This window comes from Capsicum annuum, chromosome 9 (genome assembly GCF_002878395.1).
Source record: "Capsicum annuum cultivar UCD-10X-F1 chromosome 9, UCD10Xv1.1, whole genome shotgun sequence".
In the NCBI taxonomy this organism is placed as follows: Eukaryota; Viridiplantae; Streptophyta; class Magnoliopsida; order Solanales; family Solanaceae; genus Capsicum; species Capsicum annuum.
Window position 1 is genome coordinate 121653366 of NC_061119.1, and position 19011 is coordinate 121672376.

The window sequence follows — 19011 nt, forward strand, 5'->3', positions numbered from 1 at the left end:
GAAATCATAAATACTTTTTGTATTTAATATTATTATTTATTTTAGGGATGACGTTTGTTAAATAAGTATTAATGTTTTTATTTACTCAATTGTAGTCAAATCATAAATATTTATTTTTTACAGTATTATTATTTTTTTTTATATAAATTAACTGTTTACACATTTTAAGAGATGACATCTTATTCGTAATATTTTTTATTTTGGAATGATTTTTTAGTCTAACCTAATTATTTTTTTACCAAATATGAAATAAATATGAATTAATTAATAATCAACAAAATAAGTTTTTGTTGTAAGATGCTAGTTCTCAAGATGCCACTTGACAGAATATCATGCTAAACTATTCTCCTTTATTATATATATAGAGAGAGATTAACTGTTTACATAGTTTAAGAGAAGACATCTTATTCATAATATTTTTTATTTTGAAATGACTTTTTGGTCAAACTTGGTTATTTTTTACCAAATATGAAATAAATAATCTACAAAAATAAGTTTTTGTTGTAAGATGTTATAATTCTCAAGATGCCACTTGGCATAACATCATGCTAGACTATTCTTCTTTATTATATATAGAGCTATGAGATAAATGTGAATTAATTAATAATCAACAAAATAGGTTTTTGTTGTAAGATGCTAGTTCTCAAGATGCCACTTGACATAACATCATGCTAGACTATTCTCCTTTATTATATATATAAATTCCATTTTCTTTACATCTTAAGCTATTAGTCTAAAAGCTTCCAAGCAAACTTAATATTATAATCAATTCAAATATTTTACTCTTAACTCAAGAAAGTCAAATTTAAGACTTTTTATTGGGCGGGAGTAGTATGTTAAGCGGTGTGTATTACTATGTTTTGTTGATCTGTATTAATCTTTATGATGTTAGGCATAATTCTTTCATTTTTATGAGTCAAAAGTTTTCATATTTTCAGAAGCCTTCAGATGTTGAATTGGAGAAGGACAATAATGATCTTAAGGAGGAGGCTGAGGCATCAGAAGAAGCCTGGAAACAGACCCTAGCTTCCTTTAAAGAACAAGCAATGAAGGTGCAAGCTGTGTCAGAAGAAGCATATGAGGTGTATTCTGATAAAGCTATGATCATTTTGAAAGAAACTTCAGAGAAATTAAAAATTCAAGCGGAGAAGGCAAGAGACGATTTGACTATAATTGCAAAGGAAATTAGTGAGGAGAGTAAAGAATATTTAACCGCTGCTGCTGATAACTCCCCTGAACCAGTGAAGGATATTGTTGAAACATTTGCTTCCTCTGCAGATGAATTGAATGACATATCGAAAGTTCGAGACTTTTATGTGGGAATACCTTATGGTATGTAATCTTTCCAATTGCAGTAGTAAGGGACTGTTTGACGTGCAGTTCTAAAGTTTTGGTTGTATAAGTTGTTTTATGATTTGCTTGGGTCACTATTAGTTTAAAGTTCTTTGTAATGAAGCATGCAATGCCTTGAAATCTATAGCTTCTTTGTTGCCTTGGTCATGCTCTGCAGGAACTTTTCTTTCTGCTGGTGGCTTTTTGTACTTCATGCTAAGTGGAAGCATTGCTGCCCTTAGATTTGGTGTTATACTTGGAAGTACTCTTTTGGCCTTGAGCATCTCAAGTTTACGATCATGGAAGAGTGGAGAGTCAACTTCGCTAGCTTTAAAGGGACAGGCAGGTTAGCATCTGAGAGACTATCTATCCTTATTTACTCTTCACGCCACATGTGCTCTTTCTAACACCTACCTGCAACTCATACAAGAAGAATCTGGTTTATTTGGTGCATCTTCGATATATTAGTTTGCTATTACCGATTTCAGGGAAGGGTGTCATGAATTGCTTGTGAATTTGGCATGTAATTTTCATATAGAACTGATGTGATTATATAGGAAATCTGAATACAGTTAAAGAAGCAGAGAATCTAGTGCTAGAGATCCCTAATGTGTCTTAAAAGACAAAAGACTAATGATCAAGTATTGGAATGAATCAGTTTCAAATTGAGTGGAATATATATTAAGGATGCATATAGCTGATCCCAACTAGTTCGGGATGGAATGAATCAGTTTCAAATTGAGTGGAATATATTATATATTAAGGATGCATATAGCTGATCTCAACTAGTTCGGGAGGTGTTGTTGTACTGATATGCAAATGTGCCCTTAGTTTTAGTGGCTGCTTGAATGAAATGGATCTTAATGGAGCTGAACTGGTATAGAGTATTCGTACAGCCAATCTGAACTAATTTGGGTTCAGGTTTAATTGGCTTATATTGATGTGGAAATTCTTTCGCATTCTTTGTTCTAGATAGCATTCACAGAATCTGGATTTTTATCATTTTGTTTAATCAAGGGAAAAGGCATAATTACCCTCTTGAACTATGACCAAAATCCCAGGGACACTCTCTTTACGGGGTTCTCTCCCCCCCCCCCCCCCCCCCCCCCCACAACTTTTTTTTTTCTCTCTATTTCTTTGCACCTTATATGCTGACGTGGAACCACAATCCAATTCAATTAGCTGCGGTGGTATTCACGCGCCGCCACGTGTTTAAATTTCTTTTTTTTTTTTAAGTTCTTTTTTCTTTGCCTTTTATTTAAAATAAGTTAAAACACATAATTTTTTTATTTCTTTTCCTTTCTGTTTACAATTTTCTCAAATACAAAAACTTTTTTTATTTTTCTTGGCCTTGTATTTAAAATTTTCTCAAATACACTTTTTTTTTTCATTTTTGTTTTCTATTGCTTTTATTTTCTCCATCTTTCCTTTGAATTTGATTTCAAATTTAATTCCAAATGCGTTGTATTTAAAATAAGTAATTTCAGACGCATACTCAAAAAAGTGAAGGAAATACAACAACAATAACATACCCAGTATTTAAAAAAAAAGTGAAGGAAATTAAATAAAAAAGTTAAAACGTGAAAAATAAAGGATACTTCTTTTTTAAAAAAAAAATATTTTTTTAATAAGAAAATAGACATAATTTTTTTCATTTTTTGCACCCAAGGGTGTGGCCTAATGGTTCAATGAAGTTGGGATGAGCATTATGAGGTTTCAGGTTCAACTCCCAGCAGAGACAAATACTAGGTGATTTCTACCCATCTGTTCTAGCCTTGGTAGACGGAGTTATCTGGTACATGGTACTTGTTGTTGGTGGGAGTCTACAGGTATTCCGTAGATTTAATCGAGGTGAGTGCAAGCTGTCCCGAACACCACGGTTATAAAAAAAAAAAGATAAGAAATTAGTGAATGAGTAAAAGAAAATAAAAAATTAAATGTGAGGAGGGAAATAAATATTTTACAAAGAAAGAAAGAAAACTACAACAACAACAACAAACCCAGTGTATTCCCACTTTGTGGGGTCTGGGGGGGGTAAGATGTACGCAGTCCATACCTCTACCTCTGATGAAGTAGAAAGGCTGTTTCCGAAAGACCCCCGGCTCAAGTTACGAGATATCAAACAAACACATAGTACAGCACAGAAGCAGATGACATAACATAGATACTGCAGCCATAAGGAATATAAAACAGAGTAAAGCAGGAATGCAGGAATATAAAGCAGAGGAAAGCACACAGATTCGTAACAAACATAGAACACGGAACACGGAACAGAACATTGAATACGGAATCATACCAGGAATACACCCCCACCAATTACCTCCCTACATTAGCGACCCGAACAGGCCCTAATCCTCTGCCGTAATTCGCGTCTTCCAGACCTTCCTATCTAGGGTCATGTCCTCGGTAAGCTGTAACTGTTCCATGTCCCGCCTAATCACCTCACCCCAGTACTTCTTCGGTCTACCCCTACCCCGTCTAAAACCATCCAACGCTAGCCTCTCACACCTACGGACCGGGGCATCCATGCCCCTCCTCTTCACGTGTCCGAACCATCTCAATCGTGCTTCCCGCATCTTACACTCCACTGAAGTCACCCCAACCTTCTCCCGGATAGTCTCATTCCGAGCTCTATCCCTTCGGGTCAGTCCACACATCCAGCGCAACATCCGCATTTCTGCCACCTTCATTCTTTGGGTGTGGGAGTTCTTAACTGGCCAACACTCCGCTCCATACAGCAAGGCCGGACGGACTACCACCCTATAGAATTTACCTTTAAGCTTGGGCGGCACCTTCTTATCACACAGCACCCCCGATGCAAGTTTCCACTTCATCCATCCCGCCCCGATACGGTGCGAGACATCCTCGTCAATCTCACCGTTACTCTGGATCACGGACCCGAGGTACTTGAACTTATCCCTTTTCTTTACCTCCTGCGCTTCTAGCCTCACCACTACCTCATTCTCTCGCCTTACGTCATTAAACTTACATTCCACATACTCTGTCTTGGTTCTGCTCACCCTGAACCCTTTAGACTCCAGAGTTTGCCTCCACAGCTCTAATTTGTCGTTCACACCCCCTCGCGTCTCATCTATCAGGACTACATCGTCTGCAAAAAGCATACACCACGGCACCTCCCCTTGGATACGCCGCGTTAACACATCCATTACTAGCGCAAACAAAAAGGGACTAAGAGTAGATCCCTGATGCAATCCTGTCAGGACAGTGAAATGCTCTGAGTCTCCTCCCGCCGTCCTCACCTGGGTTTTCGCTCCCTCATACATATCCTTAATTACTCTGCTATATGCCTGCGGTACTCCACTCACCTCCAAGCATCTCCAAAGCACCTCCCTGGGGACTTTGTCGTACGCCTTTTCTAGGTCGATGAACACCATGTGCAAATCCTTCTTCCTTTCCCTATATTGCTCCACCAACCGCCGTACCAGGTGAATTGCCTCCGTCGTCGAGCGGCCGGGCATAAATCCGAACTGGTTTTCCGAGATAGACACTATCCGTCTCAGCCTCACCTCGACCACTCTCTCCCAGATCTTCATAGAGTGACTCAGTAACTTAATCCCCCTATAGTTATTACAACACTGAATGTCCCCCTTATTCTTATAGAGGGGGATCATGGTACTCCACCTCCACGCCTCGGGCATCTTTGCTGTCCTGAAAATTTCATTGAACAATGCAGTCAACCACCTTACACCAGCCTCTCCAACGAACTTCCAAAACTCCACCGGTATCTCATCCGGCCCCGTCGCCCTACCCCTTCGCATCCTGCGGACTGCCTGTCTAACCTCGTCTACCTTAAAACGTCTACAATAGCTAAAATCCCGACACTCCCCTGAGTGCTCCAGTTCCCCTAACACAATAGCTCTGTCCCCCTCGTCATTCAAGAGCCTATGAAAGTACGACTGCCATCTCTTCTTTATGTGGCCGTCCTCCACCAACACTCTACCGTCCTCCCCCTTAATGCACCGCACCTGATCGAGGTCACGACCCTTCCTCTCCCTAGCCTTAGCGAGTCGGAACAACTTTTTCTCCCCTCCTTTCCCCTGTAACCCTGCATACAAGCTCTCAAAAGCAGCCGTCTTAGCTGCCGTGACCGCTGACTTCGCCTCCTTCCTTGCTAGCTTGTACTCTTTCCTGTTTACCCGCTTCTCTTCTTCGTCCTTACTTTCCACCAACTTAGCATACGACTCTTTCTTGGTCTCCACTTTCTTCCCCACCTCTTCATTCCACCACCAATCCCCCCGATGATGTCCGGCCCGGCCCCTAGAAACACCCAACACCTCCCTTGCATTTTCCCTGATGCACGCTGCCGCCCTGTCCCACATATTATCCACGTCCCCCCTACACTCCCACACCCCCATTCCCGCCAACCTCTCCCCTATCTCCCACGCATTCACTGGCGTCAAACCGCCCCACTTAATTCTCGGTCTACACTCCTTACTCCTCCTCTTTTTATTCTTCTTCATACCCAAATCCATAACCAAGAGCCTATGTTGGGTCGAAAGGTTCTCACTCGGGATGACTTTACAATCTTTACACAGCGCCCTATCCCCTTTCCTAAGCAACAAGAAGTCAATCTGGGTCCTGGCTACCGCGCTCCGAAAAGTGATCAGGTGGTCGTCCTTCTTCGGGAAGCCCGAGTTCACCACCACCAGCCCAAACGCCCTCGCAAACTCCAATAGGGTCGCCCCCTCTTCATTTCTCTCCCCAAAACCAAAACCTCCATGCACATCCCCAAAGCCTCCCGGTAGCGCCCCGATGTGCCCGTTGAAATCCCCTGCTACCACAATCTTCTCCGAACTGGGCACGCCTCTCACCACGTCCTCCAAGGCCTCCCAGAACCGCATCTTCTCCTCCCCCTCCGATCCCACATGCGGCGCATAGGCACTACACACGTTCAGGGTAAACCCCCGAATGACCAACTTGATAGTCATCAACCTATCGTTGATCCTCTTCACCTCCACTACCTGACCTCTAAGCTCTTCATCTACCAAGATGCCAACTCCATTCCTACGCCTGTCGCTCCCAGAGTACCACAGCTTGTAACCGTCCACATCCCTAGCCTTAGACCCTACCCACTTGGTCTCTTCCTAAGAATCTTCACCAGCTCTATGGACTTCCCCTGAAGGGTCCCTATATTCCAAGACCCAACCCTCAGCCTACCGTCGCTATCCACGCGCCCCCCACTACCCCCCCCCTCGGCCAAACCTTGGCCTCCCACCCACTCCCGCCCTCCCCCCATCTCCCGCCCCCGCCACAGCCCCACGCCCCAACCCCCTCTGACATGACCCTAACCACCCATTACCGCCCACAGCCACAACTACACGCAAAAAATAGGAAAGAAAACTAATTATATATATATTTGTTTTGATGTTAATGATTATGTGTACTAATAATTAATAGTAAAATGTCCAATTGAAAAAGGACGTGTTCAAGAAAATTAATTATCAAGAAAAAGGACATGTGTTCAATATTCAATAGATTATTTCTCATTTTTTTCGCCTCACTTGCTTCCAACAGAGTGAACACTCTCTCTGCCACCTCAGCACCAAAAGGTGTATTTATTACACTTTAAAATAGTTTAGGGGGTAATAGGCTTAGGTAAAGTTAAGGTGTGTGTAGGATTTCGCCTATAGTTTAGGGTGGTACTATGCCTTTTCCCTGTTATTAACTTAAAGTTGTGGAAACAGAATTTTGATCATTTTAGGAGGTTCATCTGTGACAATTTCACCAATTGTCTGAGGCAGCTAAAAGATGCGATGATGTTCTTTCTAACTGAGGAGGCCCAGGTTCTGTTCAAAACAAGCCAAATGTTGTTTCTATGTGCACAACTGTTAGTCTCAGTTACGAACCCAAAAGAATAAAAACAAAACTATTTCTTTTTATCTCAATAAAGCTTTCCAAAGTTTGTTTTGCTTCCCATTGTGGTTGTGAGCTGCAATTTACTCCAGAGCTGGCAGCATCCTTGCTACATTAAGGGTATACACTGAGCTACTCTAATAGGTTAGTTTAGGGATTTCAAAACTTTATCCACTCCGAAATTTTCAAATTACCTCCCTCCACCCTCTCTTTTATTTGTGATTGTAATGTAATGCTGGAATATGTTACTCATATTTCACATTATGTATTGATCAGTGCAGCAATGCTTTACCTGTTCTCTGTGTTGTCATTTTTTACGCCATTGCTTTACGTGTTACATGCTTCTCTTTTTGCAGCAATTGCTACCATCTTATTTGTCCGAGAATTTCGCTTGCTGTTGCAGGTATGCCTTTCTTTTCTTCCTCCTCTGTAGAGTCCTTATCCAGTTGTTCTTGTTCAATAATGTTTAAGCAATGATTTCTGACAACTTATTCTCTTGCATTGCAGAGACCGTTTATTTTCAATTTTATTACAGCCATCATCAGGTTTCCATATTTCTAGCCCCAGCATTCCTTTTTTAATGCGACACTCTATTTGTTACTTTGCTTGTTTAGTTTTGCTCATTGTCCTTTCAAAATATTCTTTCTATTTTGTCCAAATAGATGGAAATAAGGATTTGACACGAGGGAGGGGGAGGGAAAAGAGGGGTTTGTCATGATGCTATTAAGCTCTAGATGCAGTTATCTCATATACTTGCTACTGGCAGTAGGATTAACATTTTTTCTTAGAACATGACAAACAAGTGCATCGGAGTTCGTCAAGTCCCGGGAGAAACCTTTGCTCTCTGTTGTTTATGAAATAATATTTATCACTCTTTCCATCCCCATTTGTGTATTGCACTTTGACTAAGCATGAAGTTTAAGAACGAAAGGAAGACTTGAAGTTTGTGCTATAAAACAAGCCATAGATATTTGTTTTGTTATAAATCTATTGTATTAAGGGTAAAGTGAAAAGTTTAAAGTTAAATTGTTTCCAAAATAAAGTTACCAGTTTCAAAAAAAAAAATTGTTTCCAAAAATATAAAAATATTTCATTCTTTATGGATAGACTTAAAAGGAACGTGCATCAATAAATCGTGACACAAGGAGTATTAATTTTTAAAAATGATTTTCCCTTGTTGAAAGTGAATAACTTGATTTTCATCTTAATAGAAAAAAACTTCTGTACCACCATTGCACTCTGTCTTCATGATCTAAGTTTTTTTGCTTGCTTCCTTTAGCTGCTGCTTAATATATTTTCATACATAAGTTTTCTAGCTTAGTTTGAGGTTTAGTAGTTATTGTATCTCCTGAAAAAGTGATGAAGCTATGTGAATATTTTGAAAGAACGCGTAATGTTCCCTGGCATTGTAGATTGTTGTATCTCAGGTGCTCACATTGCTGTTATTTTTGGCTTTTGCTGTGTGTAGTGGAGGGGTGGCAGCATTCTATGCTTATAGGATCTTAAAGGATGGTGAGCAGACAAAGGATTCAAACTCGGCACCACAGACGGATAACTAAACTAATTCTAGGTAATGTTAATGTACATCCTCTTCTTGCTAAATTGTACATTACATGAGCATGTTTTCTGTAGCAAATTATCCGAAAAAATGTTCCTCTGGATCTGTTAGGAACCTAGAAACTTCCTAACCTTAATTCTGTAAACTTCCAAACACCATATAAATAAGAGCAACACTTCAATTGTTCGTTACTGTCACCAACAAATAGAATAAGTTATACAAATAGAGAAATAACTTCAGTGCATCTAACAACCAAGGTATTTCGAGTACCTTAACCTCCAAATCTGTCGGAGAAAATCCTACAGAAAACTGTCTTCCTTTTTCCTAGTGCGATTTTACACAAATATCTGCCTAAACTGCTAATTAACTGCTAAGTAACTACTAGAAAATACACAAACAAAATAATTAATAAATAAAAGAGTTACATTTAATCCTTATTTTCACCTTTCCTGCATTTATTAGACCCTTGTAACAACAGGTCTAACGGAATCTATCTTCTTGGAATCCTCTTGGATGCTTTTATGCGGCTGCCCTATCTAGAGTTCCAGAAAAGTTCATATAGGGTGTGACTTTCTCTAATTGTTTATTCCTGCTTAACGGTCCAGGCAAGAAACATGTGCTATAGGAGTTGCAGGGAAGTCAAGTTCCCACCAATCTCAATCTGGTAGATAATTGCCCAATGTATGAGCGACGTTATGCTGCATCTCTTGTGCTCTGAACGCTATGAAGGATCCAACAACTAGTACTAGATAAATAAATAAATCTGCTTGTGCAAATTGGGTGATCTGCTGGACAAGGATACATTTTTCTGTTTGCCTAAGTTAATGGGCCTCATAAGTGTTGCAACTATGGTGGTTGTGCGCTATTTCCCCTTACTGAATAGTACTGAGTTCAGATCTTGCAGACAAGAAACGAGCAGGGATCATGCAATCCCTTGAACATCTTTAAGACGACTGTTAGGTTCTTACTCGAGGAAGATTTCTTTCTTTGAGGACGTTGGTTGGTGTATTAAGGCAATGTATCTTTGCTCAGATTAGTGGCATTTCTGCATTAGTTATCATCATTTCGAGGAATTAAGTGTTCAAATTGGGTTTGTAAGCATCAGACGAAACTTTTGTAATGTTCGTGCAAAATCACATTAGGACAATTGACTAGTTGTACAACTAATCGTGCTTACTATGCTACTAAAATCATATTTTTAAACTCACTTCTCCGAAAAAGTGGAACCAAATTTTATTCAGTGGCCTTATAATAGTAGGCAAAGCTCTGGAATTCACTTTTCTCCAACTTTTTGGCAGTTAAAATTAGGGATGTCAGATGTGTGGGTTGGGCTGAACTTGGTTATGTGAAAATTTGTTTATGTTCTTAGTGCTTAATTATTTTGCAGTAATAGAAAAGTGAATTGCGGATCTTTCGACGACAGTTGGGCATCGTCCTTAGTGCAACCCACCATCAAGTTTCATAGCTCTAGAAAATTCGTCACCAGACTAAAGTGCCTAGAGCCCTAGATATTCCAGAATAACACTAACTCTTTTGATTACTTAAGAGCATATTTGGTGTCAAACCACGCTTGACTTAGGCCTCGTTTGTTTGCACTTAATGGAGGTCTGAATCTGACTGATCCAGTTCTCAGCCCATTAAGTGCATTTGTTTTTCATTAAAATTTTGACTTTTAATAGGTTTGAATAGGTTTTAATCATTCAGATCTAGAACTAAGTCTTAATCATTAAGAGGTAGTCTTGTATTGGATAATATTTACCACCACTCTATCCATGATCACCAGTCACCATCACTAACAACACTGCCATTGTCAACCACCACCATACCACCAACCATCACTACCACCAACCACCTCCACCATTACAATCACCATTCACAATCTTAATTACTACTAACCACTATTTTCAGTTGCTACCATATCTATCACCTCCATTGTTTTAATTATATCTGCCGCTATCACCACCGTCAACGCCAACACCAATGCCAGCACTACCACCATCATCAACCACTATCGCCTAATTCCAATCACTAAACAACTCATCTATCACAACTAGTACTACCACTAACACATCATCAACATCCACACATTCATGGGCCACCACCACCATTACCATTGTTATCAGTGTCGCCACCTCTAACACCGCTTCAACCACCTTCATTACTACAACATATCTCTACTAATAATCATCTCCACCATCACAGCTAACATCATCTCCAACTACCACCAACATATAGTCGACCATCATGCATTCATTTTTAAGCTATCATAATCAAGACTGCCAACTGCTAACATCAATCAACTTCACATTACTACCACCACCACTACCAATCGTCACCATTATAATAGTTACTACAATAGCAAACAACTCTATCATCACAACTATTGCAACCAACATTGCTAATAACTAACATCAATCATTACCAGCACCATCACCATTACAAATCATCTCCATTATCACTAATAAATACTCCCTCCGTTTAAAAAAGAATGACTTACTTTGACTTGGCACAAAGTTTAAGAAAATAAAGAAGACTTTTGAATCTTGTGGCCTTAAATTAAAGTTGTGTCAAATGTACTAAAATGACCTTTAATCGTGTGGTCCTAAACATATCATGTGGAAAGTTGAAATTAAAGTATTGTCAAAAAAGGAAAGGGTCATACTTTATTAAATGGATTAAAAAGGAAAGTAGGTCATTCTTTTTAAACAGAGGGGGTATAGTTTTTTTTTCAAACAAATAATAATTTTATTGTATTAAATCAAATATTTTTCTAATATATAATTAAATTTTATTTGAATTATATTTTTTTATTGTATATGCAAATAAATAAATTTTGCATATTCAGATGTTGAAAAATAAATAGTCTTAACCATTCAGATTTCAGATCTGAAGACAACATCTTAATCATTCAGATATGCATTCAAATTCAAATATCTAAATCTTAATAAAAACAAATGCAGATCTGATGTGTCACTATCTCCATGTGTCCTTCCCTTATTTGGCCCGACTCTGGCTCAATTTTTACCCTATACAATAGTCCCCCTCCTCCTCCGCCCCTACCCCTCATTTTTTAGTCACTTGTGCAACCTAGAAGTGGAAGAGCTTATCCAGTCTTGGTAGAAAAATATGTGAAAAAACTCCTGCACCGTTGATTAGACGGATGCCTAAGCTTCACGATACTTTTCAATAAAATTTATGCTCCTTACAAAGAAGAGGACTTCTTTCACTATGTTAAATGTAGTAACAGGGAAAAAAAGTAAGACTAAAAATAGTTAACACTTGAGAACCACCAAAATAAAATGAAAAGCAAGAATGAGCAACAAAGTTCAGAATACTAAGTTAATGGAGCATTTGGATTAATATTATGTAATATACATACCTAGGGATAAAAGTGTAAGTATGCTATTTTGTAATGAGTTAGCAGTCTATCCGATAAAAGTGTAAGTATGTTATTTTTTAATGAGTTAGCGGTCTATCTGATAAGGAAGTTGAGTAGTCCACTACACCACTAAGCCGTTAATTGTAAAATTCTAATACATTCACCAGTTGTTTATCCAACAACCCAATATCAATATGTCAATAAGAAAATTTTGCGATTGGTTTATCAGTTACATTTTGATTTTGAACAACTCTACGTGATACAAAAGAGCATGTACATCATTTGAGATTGGTACTATAAACACTTAGAGAGCACCAACTATATGCTAAGTTTCCTAAATATGTGTTTTGGTTGAACTCAATAACTGTTCTTGGCCATGTGGTGTCTGTAGAAGGCATAAGAGTGGACTTTAAAAAGATAGAGTGTACCAAATGTATGCTAAGTTTTCTAATATGAGTTTTAGTTGAACTCAATAACTTTTCTTGGCCATGTGGTGTCTTTTGAAGGAATAATAATAGACTTTAAAAATATAGAGGTCGTGAAGCGTTGACCTCGAGCAACCACTCCAACTGAGGTACGTAATTTCTTAGTACTAGCCGACTATTACATGAGATTTGTGGAGGGGTTTTCCTCTATTTCTATCCCGTTGACATGAGGCAAAAACCAACTAAGTTTCAATATTTCGATGCTTGTGAAAGAAGCTTCCAAGAGTTGAAAGACAAATTTACTATAGTGCCAATATTGGTCTTACTAGAGGGCACATAAGGTTGTGCCGTTTATTATGGCACTTTAGGTGTTGTCCTAGGTTTCATTATTATGTAACATGGGCAAGGTTATATCATAGACTTCTCGATAATTGAAAAAGCATGAACTTAATTATCTCACTTATGGTTTAGATCTTACAGCAGTTGTGCTTACGCTTAGGATATGGGGTTCATGTTGGCAGATCATAAGTCTTTAAACTCTTCAAACAAAAAGAGTTGACTCTGAAGCAAAAGAGGTGGCCAGAGCAGTTGAAAGACTACGATGTCAGGATTCTCTACTACCCAGATAAAACTAATGTTGTAGCATATGCTCTTAATCGATTGTCTATGAAAAATATAACACATTTATCAACTGGCCAACATGAAGTACCCTGAGATTTTCATAGACTAACCCTAGGAATCTGACTTCTAATTCTGAAGATTATGGTGTTGGCGTATTAAATACGACCTTGTCACTATTAGTGGCATTGGTGAAGAGAGATAATATGATGATTCTTTATTACCCTAATACAGAAAAAGGGTTTGAAATCATAGGGTTATAATATTTGATATAGCAAGTGATGACACCTTGAGATGTCTAAGTAGGCTATGTGTTCTCGATATAGATAGGTTGAAACAATAGATTATGGATGAAGCACATTTATCTCGTTGTTCGATTCACTTCGGCTACACTAAAATGTATCATAATCTTAAAAGAGTTCTAGTGGTGGAGTAACATGAAGAAAGATATAGCCGAGTATGTGGCACACTTCTCTAATTGTTAGCAAGTAAAACTAGAGAATTAGAGTCCCAATGACCTAGCATAGACCATAGGCATTTTAGTATGGAAATGGGAGGATATTAATGTGGACTTTGTCAAAAATTTGCCTTCTCTTTTTAGATACATTCCTCCATTTGGGAAATTGTTGATCCATTGACCAAATCAGCTCACTTTTTAATAGTTAAATCCACCAGTGCAATTGAAGATTTTGTCAAGTTGTACATGAATAGATTGTTTGCCTACTTGGGACCCCAATGTCCATTATTTCATATAGAAGTTCTCATTTTCAACACACTTCTGGAGATTGTTCCAAAACTTGTAGGCACGCAAGTGAGCCTCAACACTAATTTCATCTACAGACAAACCAAGTCCAATGCACCATTTAGACTAAGACATATTAAAAGCATGTATGCTGGATTTTGAAGGAAATTGGGATAGTCGTATGCCTCTGAAAGAGTTTGCCTATAATGACATCTATCACTCCAGTATTAGAATGGATCCATTTGAGGCTCTATATGAGGGACAATACAAATCAATTATTGGTTGGTTCCAAGATGGGGAGACATAAATATTTGGACCAGATCTAGTTCACTAAGTAGTTGAGAAAGTTAAGATGATGAGGAATAACTGAAAAACTTCTTAGCACTAACAAAACTCATATGCAAATGTGTCGTAGAGACTTAGAGTTTCAGATTGATGACTGAGTGTTCTTAAAAATACCATCTATGAAAGAATTACATGATTCAAAAAGAAAGGTAAATCTAAGCCACAAGTATTTCAGACCTCATAGAGTTATACACAGAGTTGTCTAGGTCCTTCGAGGTGGAGTTACATCTAGAGTTATCTGACATCCAGTCTACTATGTGTCTATGCTACAAAAATTCTTCGTAGATCCTTCACATGTCCTTTCTACAGTGGGTTTTGATCTTTTAGAACACTTTTATATGATGAGATCTGTCACAATCTGAGACTACCCCTTAATCGTAACACGGTGCTTAGAGTCGCAAGTGATCCCAACCTATGACCTAGTATGACACTAAGAATAGTGAAAATGACTTATAAAACTACTATACAAAAGCTGAATTGAATGATGAAATAATAATCAAAACCAACGACAATATCTGAGTTTAAAACCACAAAGATGAACATCTAACTGTATGTCTAAAAGTCTCCCCCCAACTAACTCTAACTATCTAAAACTTAAATAAAACAAAAAGAATTACTGATACTGTAAGACCCTGCAAAATCTTAAGCTTGATTCAGTCCTTTAAAGTTGGTTAAGAGGCCCCAGACTTAGAAAATTTTAGCTAAGTACTCAATCTTAGAGTTATTTTAGCCTTCATAGTTGGCGATCTTATTTCGTAACCCTAATGACCATTAAATGTCGATCTTTGAGTTGCTTCATGATCAGAAATATCAGTAGGTGTTCTCAAACGAGTTTTGGATTTTTTGGACATCATTTGAAGTATGTTTGGGAGACCAAACTAGTGTATCAATGCGATCTCGATGCGTCGCGTTGCCTATCGCGTCGATGAATATTTTCCACCAGCTCCCATTACAATTTCCAGTGAACCGACGTGGACTCGATGCGGCGCATCGGCTATAGCATCGATCTTATCAATGCAACGCATCAGTTGCACGTCGCTAGGTCAGTTTCAGTCATTAAAAAACCGCGTCCATAGGGTTAATTGGATAATTTTTCCACCCCTATTCAGCCCCAAAAAACACGAAATTTAGCCCTCTCAAAGCAATTACACTCATTCTCTCCCAAATTACCCAAGAGCAAACCCTAGGGCTTTCAATTCAAGATTAAAATTCCAAGGATTTCACCATCAATCTACAAGAATTCAAGCATTAAGTTCCTTCCACCCTTGGAGTCCAAGAAACTCTTTTAAAAATTCATGTAGATTGATGTCATGATTTTCATGATTAGATTTAAGTGTATTCATGATTATAATGTTTATTGAGTTTCTAATGCATGGTTTGTTACAAGATTTATGTGTAATTGATTATCATGTGTGGTAGTATCATGTGAATCCATGTTGAAGCCATTGAATTTGTGAATTGATGTTATGATGCCTACATGTTGTTTAGTATCATGTGCATATTAGTGCTCCCCAAGTGTTTGTTGAAATACTCATGTGAATTAAATGGGGAAAAATCATGACATACTAGTATATGTGTAAACTTATGCATTACAAGTGTTTGATAAAATATCTCCATGGATGAGTTATGAACAAGTGCACAGTGTTATGCTTTTCAAGTTTACTCTATGCTTTACTTTTCAACCTATCGAGTCTTGGGGGTATTTAATACCCGACAATTTAGCTGTTTACCTAGAGGTACAATAGTTACAGAACAGTCTCAGTAGTGTCACGAACAATAGTACTCAGTAATCAGTCACAGTCTCAGTTCAGTATTCAGTTCAGAACTCAGTAAACTCAGTTAGTCGACATAACTCGGTAGTATTTTGTCACACCTCAAATCCTATTGGGGCGGACAGGCACCCGTAGCTGTGAAGGCCCGAGAGAACCAACCTATAACCTTGGAATTCACATGCATGGAACTATAATAGGCAAAGGTTTTTCCATATACGGATATAATGCCTTAATGAAAAAAAAATATAAACGACAAGCCCTAAAACTATATACATAATAGACTTTGCCGTTGGGGCCATAACATCTACAAGATAACACACTACCATGCTTAACTTTACATTGGTCTACCAAGCCTCTAGATGATACACAAAATTTAGCTAAGGTCGGGACAAACCCTCACCATACTATTAACTTTTATACAATACCAAAAATATATGGAACCGACTCGAAAAGCCCCGAAGCAAATTGGAGCTCACCAATAGCAGATGGATATCCTGGGCTCCTACTGAGGAGGCGTGTTTGCCGAAGCACCTGTGCCTGTAGTATGAAATATAAGTCCCCCCAGAAAGGGAGTCAGTACGAAAAAAATGTACTGAGTATGCAAGGCGGAAAAGTAACAATACATGACATAAAGGCTCACTAAAAATATGGAACAAGTGTAAGAATAGTGCTAGTAGACCACCTTTACATTACTTGTGGAACAGGGTACATAACATTTCTTTCTTCCTTTTACCTTCTTACTTCATTATCTTTGTAATCCATACGATACAAATGACCAGATGATTAGTGGTAAATAATAAATCAGGATCGGCCCATGCTATGCTTATGCCCCTGAGCTACCACCTACATATAAATTATCGGGATCAGCCCATGATAGGCTTATGCCCCTGAGCTGCCACCCGTTTTATAGATTTCCATTACTTAGTTTAATTAGCCTTTTAAGATTGTTACTTTGGTGGTCATAACCTTATGGTACCTTGAAACAATGATCTATCAATAAGAGACATGTAAATAGGAAATCAATGCAATAACAATGAAGTAGGAGTTGTTGGCACACTACTGAAGTGTTTAGGAGCTAAAAATAACACATGGGTCTTATTTGAGTAATTGGAGAAATTCTGAAATTTACTAGTGAAAATAGGCATGTAGAATAGGTAGCAAGCATGTATCGAGGTGGTTTAATACATTAGAGAGTGGGAATAAGTTCATTAGTAACATGGGATATCATAGGTGCTATTATGTAGCACGTGTTTTCGGATGACCTTGGAAGCTTACTCGATGGAACAAGTATCCGTTTCCATGCCAAGAGTGCAAAATAGAGTATGCCTTACATACCTGGTTGTAAAACTCCAATACCATCCCAACTCGACTTCCCGCACTTTTAGATTACTTATCTACAATGAAATATATGGCAAACTAATATTAGCAACCAAACGTCACATTTTGGCTATTTAACTTCACCAAACTAGTGGCCAGGAAGTAAGCCCTTAATTTATCAACAAAGAGTGTCACTTTAACCCTCTTATACTCCAATTACAGCCACATACCATACATATTTATATAATATCCCCTGACACAACCTCGGCTTTATTTCACCTTCCAATCAACACACACAAAATGAAATGAGCAATAGACATACACAATCATAAATTCTGTGGTGTATCACCACATCCATCTTCTATAATTCAATACAAACTAATCACACCTTTTCCCAATAGCAACCGGGCAGCCCACAACACAAACACACAAAACAGTCCGCAACAACACCCAATCGTCCTTTAATAGCAACCCAATATGTGCAATCCTCTATCAACACATGTATATGGAAAAAGGACAAAAGTGGACAACAACCATACCTTGATTTACTTGGTATTTTAGTGTCTTAATGTGTATTTCCTCAATAGCTTAATCCCTTCACACATACATCAAAAGAGAAAAGAGAAATCCCTTAATAACTAAGAACAATGGACTGGCCAAACTTATAGAGAGGGTTGTCCGGAAATTAATCTTAAAGAACACATAGTTTCCATAGTACAAACTCATGAATTGTTCACTTACCTTTAGCTTGGAAGGAAGGTCAATACCAATAACCCTTGTGGAATTATAGGGTTGTTTCATAGCCAAGAGAGAACAAAAGAGAAAAACCTAGAAAGCTGGAAATTTTGTCTAAGTTAAAATGAGAAAAATTGCTGATTTCAATCCATAAATAGGAGCTGCTCTTGGACGAATTTATTGACTAATTTTGGGCCATATTTTGTCAAGTAATTGATGTATACAATTTCCCAATATATTGGGCCTTTATGGATCAAAAACTATTGGGCCTTAGCTACTAATTTTTCCTCCTTTTCTTCTCTTTAACTTGTTATTTGGCTGATTTGAGTATTGGGCCTCTTTTCTCCATTTTCTTTCTCTTTTACTTAATTTGGGCTCAAATGAGTACATTAATATAAGGCCTAATCTGATACATGGTCTTGATCCCATTAACTTGGTCCAAACATCTCAAGTAAGTGATCCACCTACTAGCTTAAGTAAGTCAAGAAAGCACCTTAACAAAATACTCAATTTTTAGTTCTTAACTCTTTAATCTAACTTAAAATTTGTATATACTTGGTCACATTAAACCACATGGGAAGTATTTAGAACTCTATCTACACCACAAAGATATATCAAGTTCCATATAAATAGAACAAGTACACACAAAAATATAAGGTGTTACATATTTTGCCAGTTAGCGGAACACAGTGAGCTCAGTTCAGTTCACTTAGACAGTATGATCAGTAATAGATTAGTCAAGCCTAGTGTGGACTAGAAATCAGTTTAGTATTTATTCAGTTGGGAGTAGGATTCAACACCGAGCGAACCCAGGGATGGGGGTTTCCTGACAACATAGGGTTTGGCCCCTAGTAGTAATCTCTGCATTACAAGAATACGTAGCCAGCGTAGGTTGAGATATCTTCCTGCCAAAC

The 19011-nt window shown here is 38.1% G+C and overlaps 1 protein-coding gene and 1 long non-coding RNA gene across 3 annotated transcripts in view; one reads left to right on the forward strand and one right to left on the reverse strand.

The window, feature by feature from the left end:
- The window catches only part of LOC107842473 (protein FATTY ACID EXPORT 3, chloroplastic), a 21674-nt gene extending 11743 nt beyond the window's left edge, over positions 1 to 9931 (forward strand). Inside the window, exons 2-7 of one of the 2 annotated variants that reach the window (XM_016686335.2) lie at positions 939 to 1332; positions 1511 to 1678; positions 7563 to 7609; positions 7714 to 7751; positions 8675 to 8776; positions 9370 to 9931. In XM_016686335.2, the coding sequence (XP_016541821.1) occupies positions 939 to 1332; positions 1511 to 1678; positions 7563 to 7609; positions 7714 to 7751; positions 8675 to 8765 (738 nt within the window). In that variant the 3' untranslated portion in view covers positions 8766 to 8776; positions 9370 to 9931. Of the gene's footprint in view, positions 1 to 938; positions 1333 to 1510; positions 1679 to 7562; positions 7610 to 7713; positions 7752 to 8674; positions 8777 to 9242 lie in introns of both variants that reach the window. The other variant, XM_016686336.2, reaches the window with a different exon arrangement.
- A 6310-nt stretch (positions 9932 to 16241) lies between these two features.
- LOC124887366 lies at positions 16242 to 18722 on the reverse strand. Its single transcript, XR_007044975.1, has 4 exons — positions 18104 to 18722; positions 17902 to 17957; positions 17381 to 17439; positions 16242 to 16582 (listed from the first exon to the last, which is right to left on the reverse strand). It is a non-coding gene; the product is annotated as an uncharacterized LOC124887366 (long non-coding RNA).
- Positions 18723 to 19011: the final 289 nt, after the last annotated feature.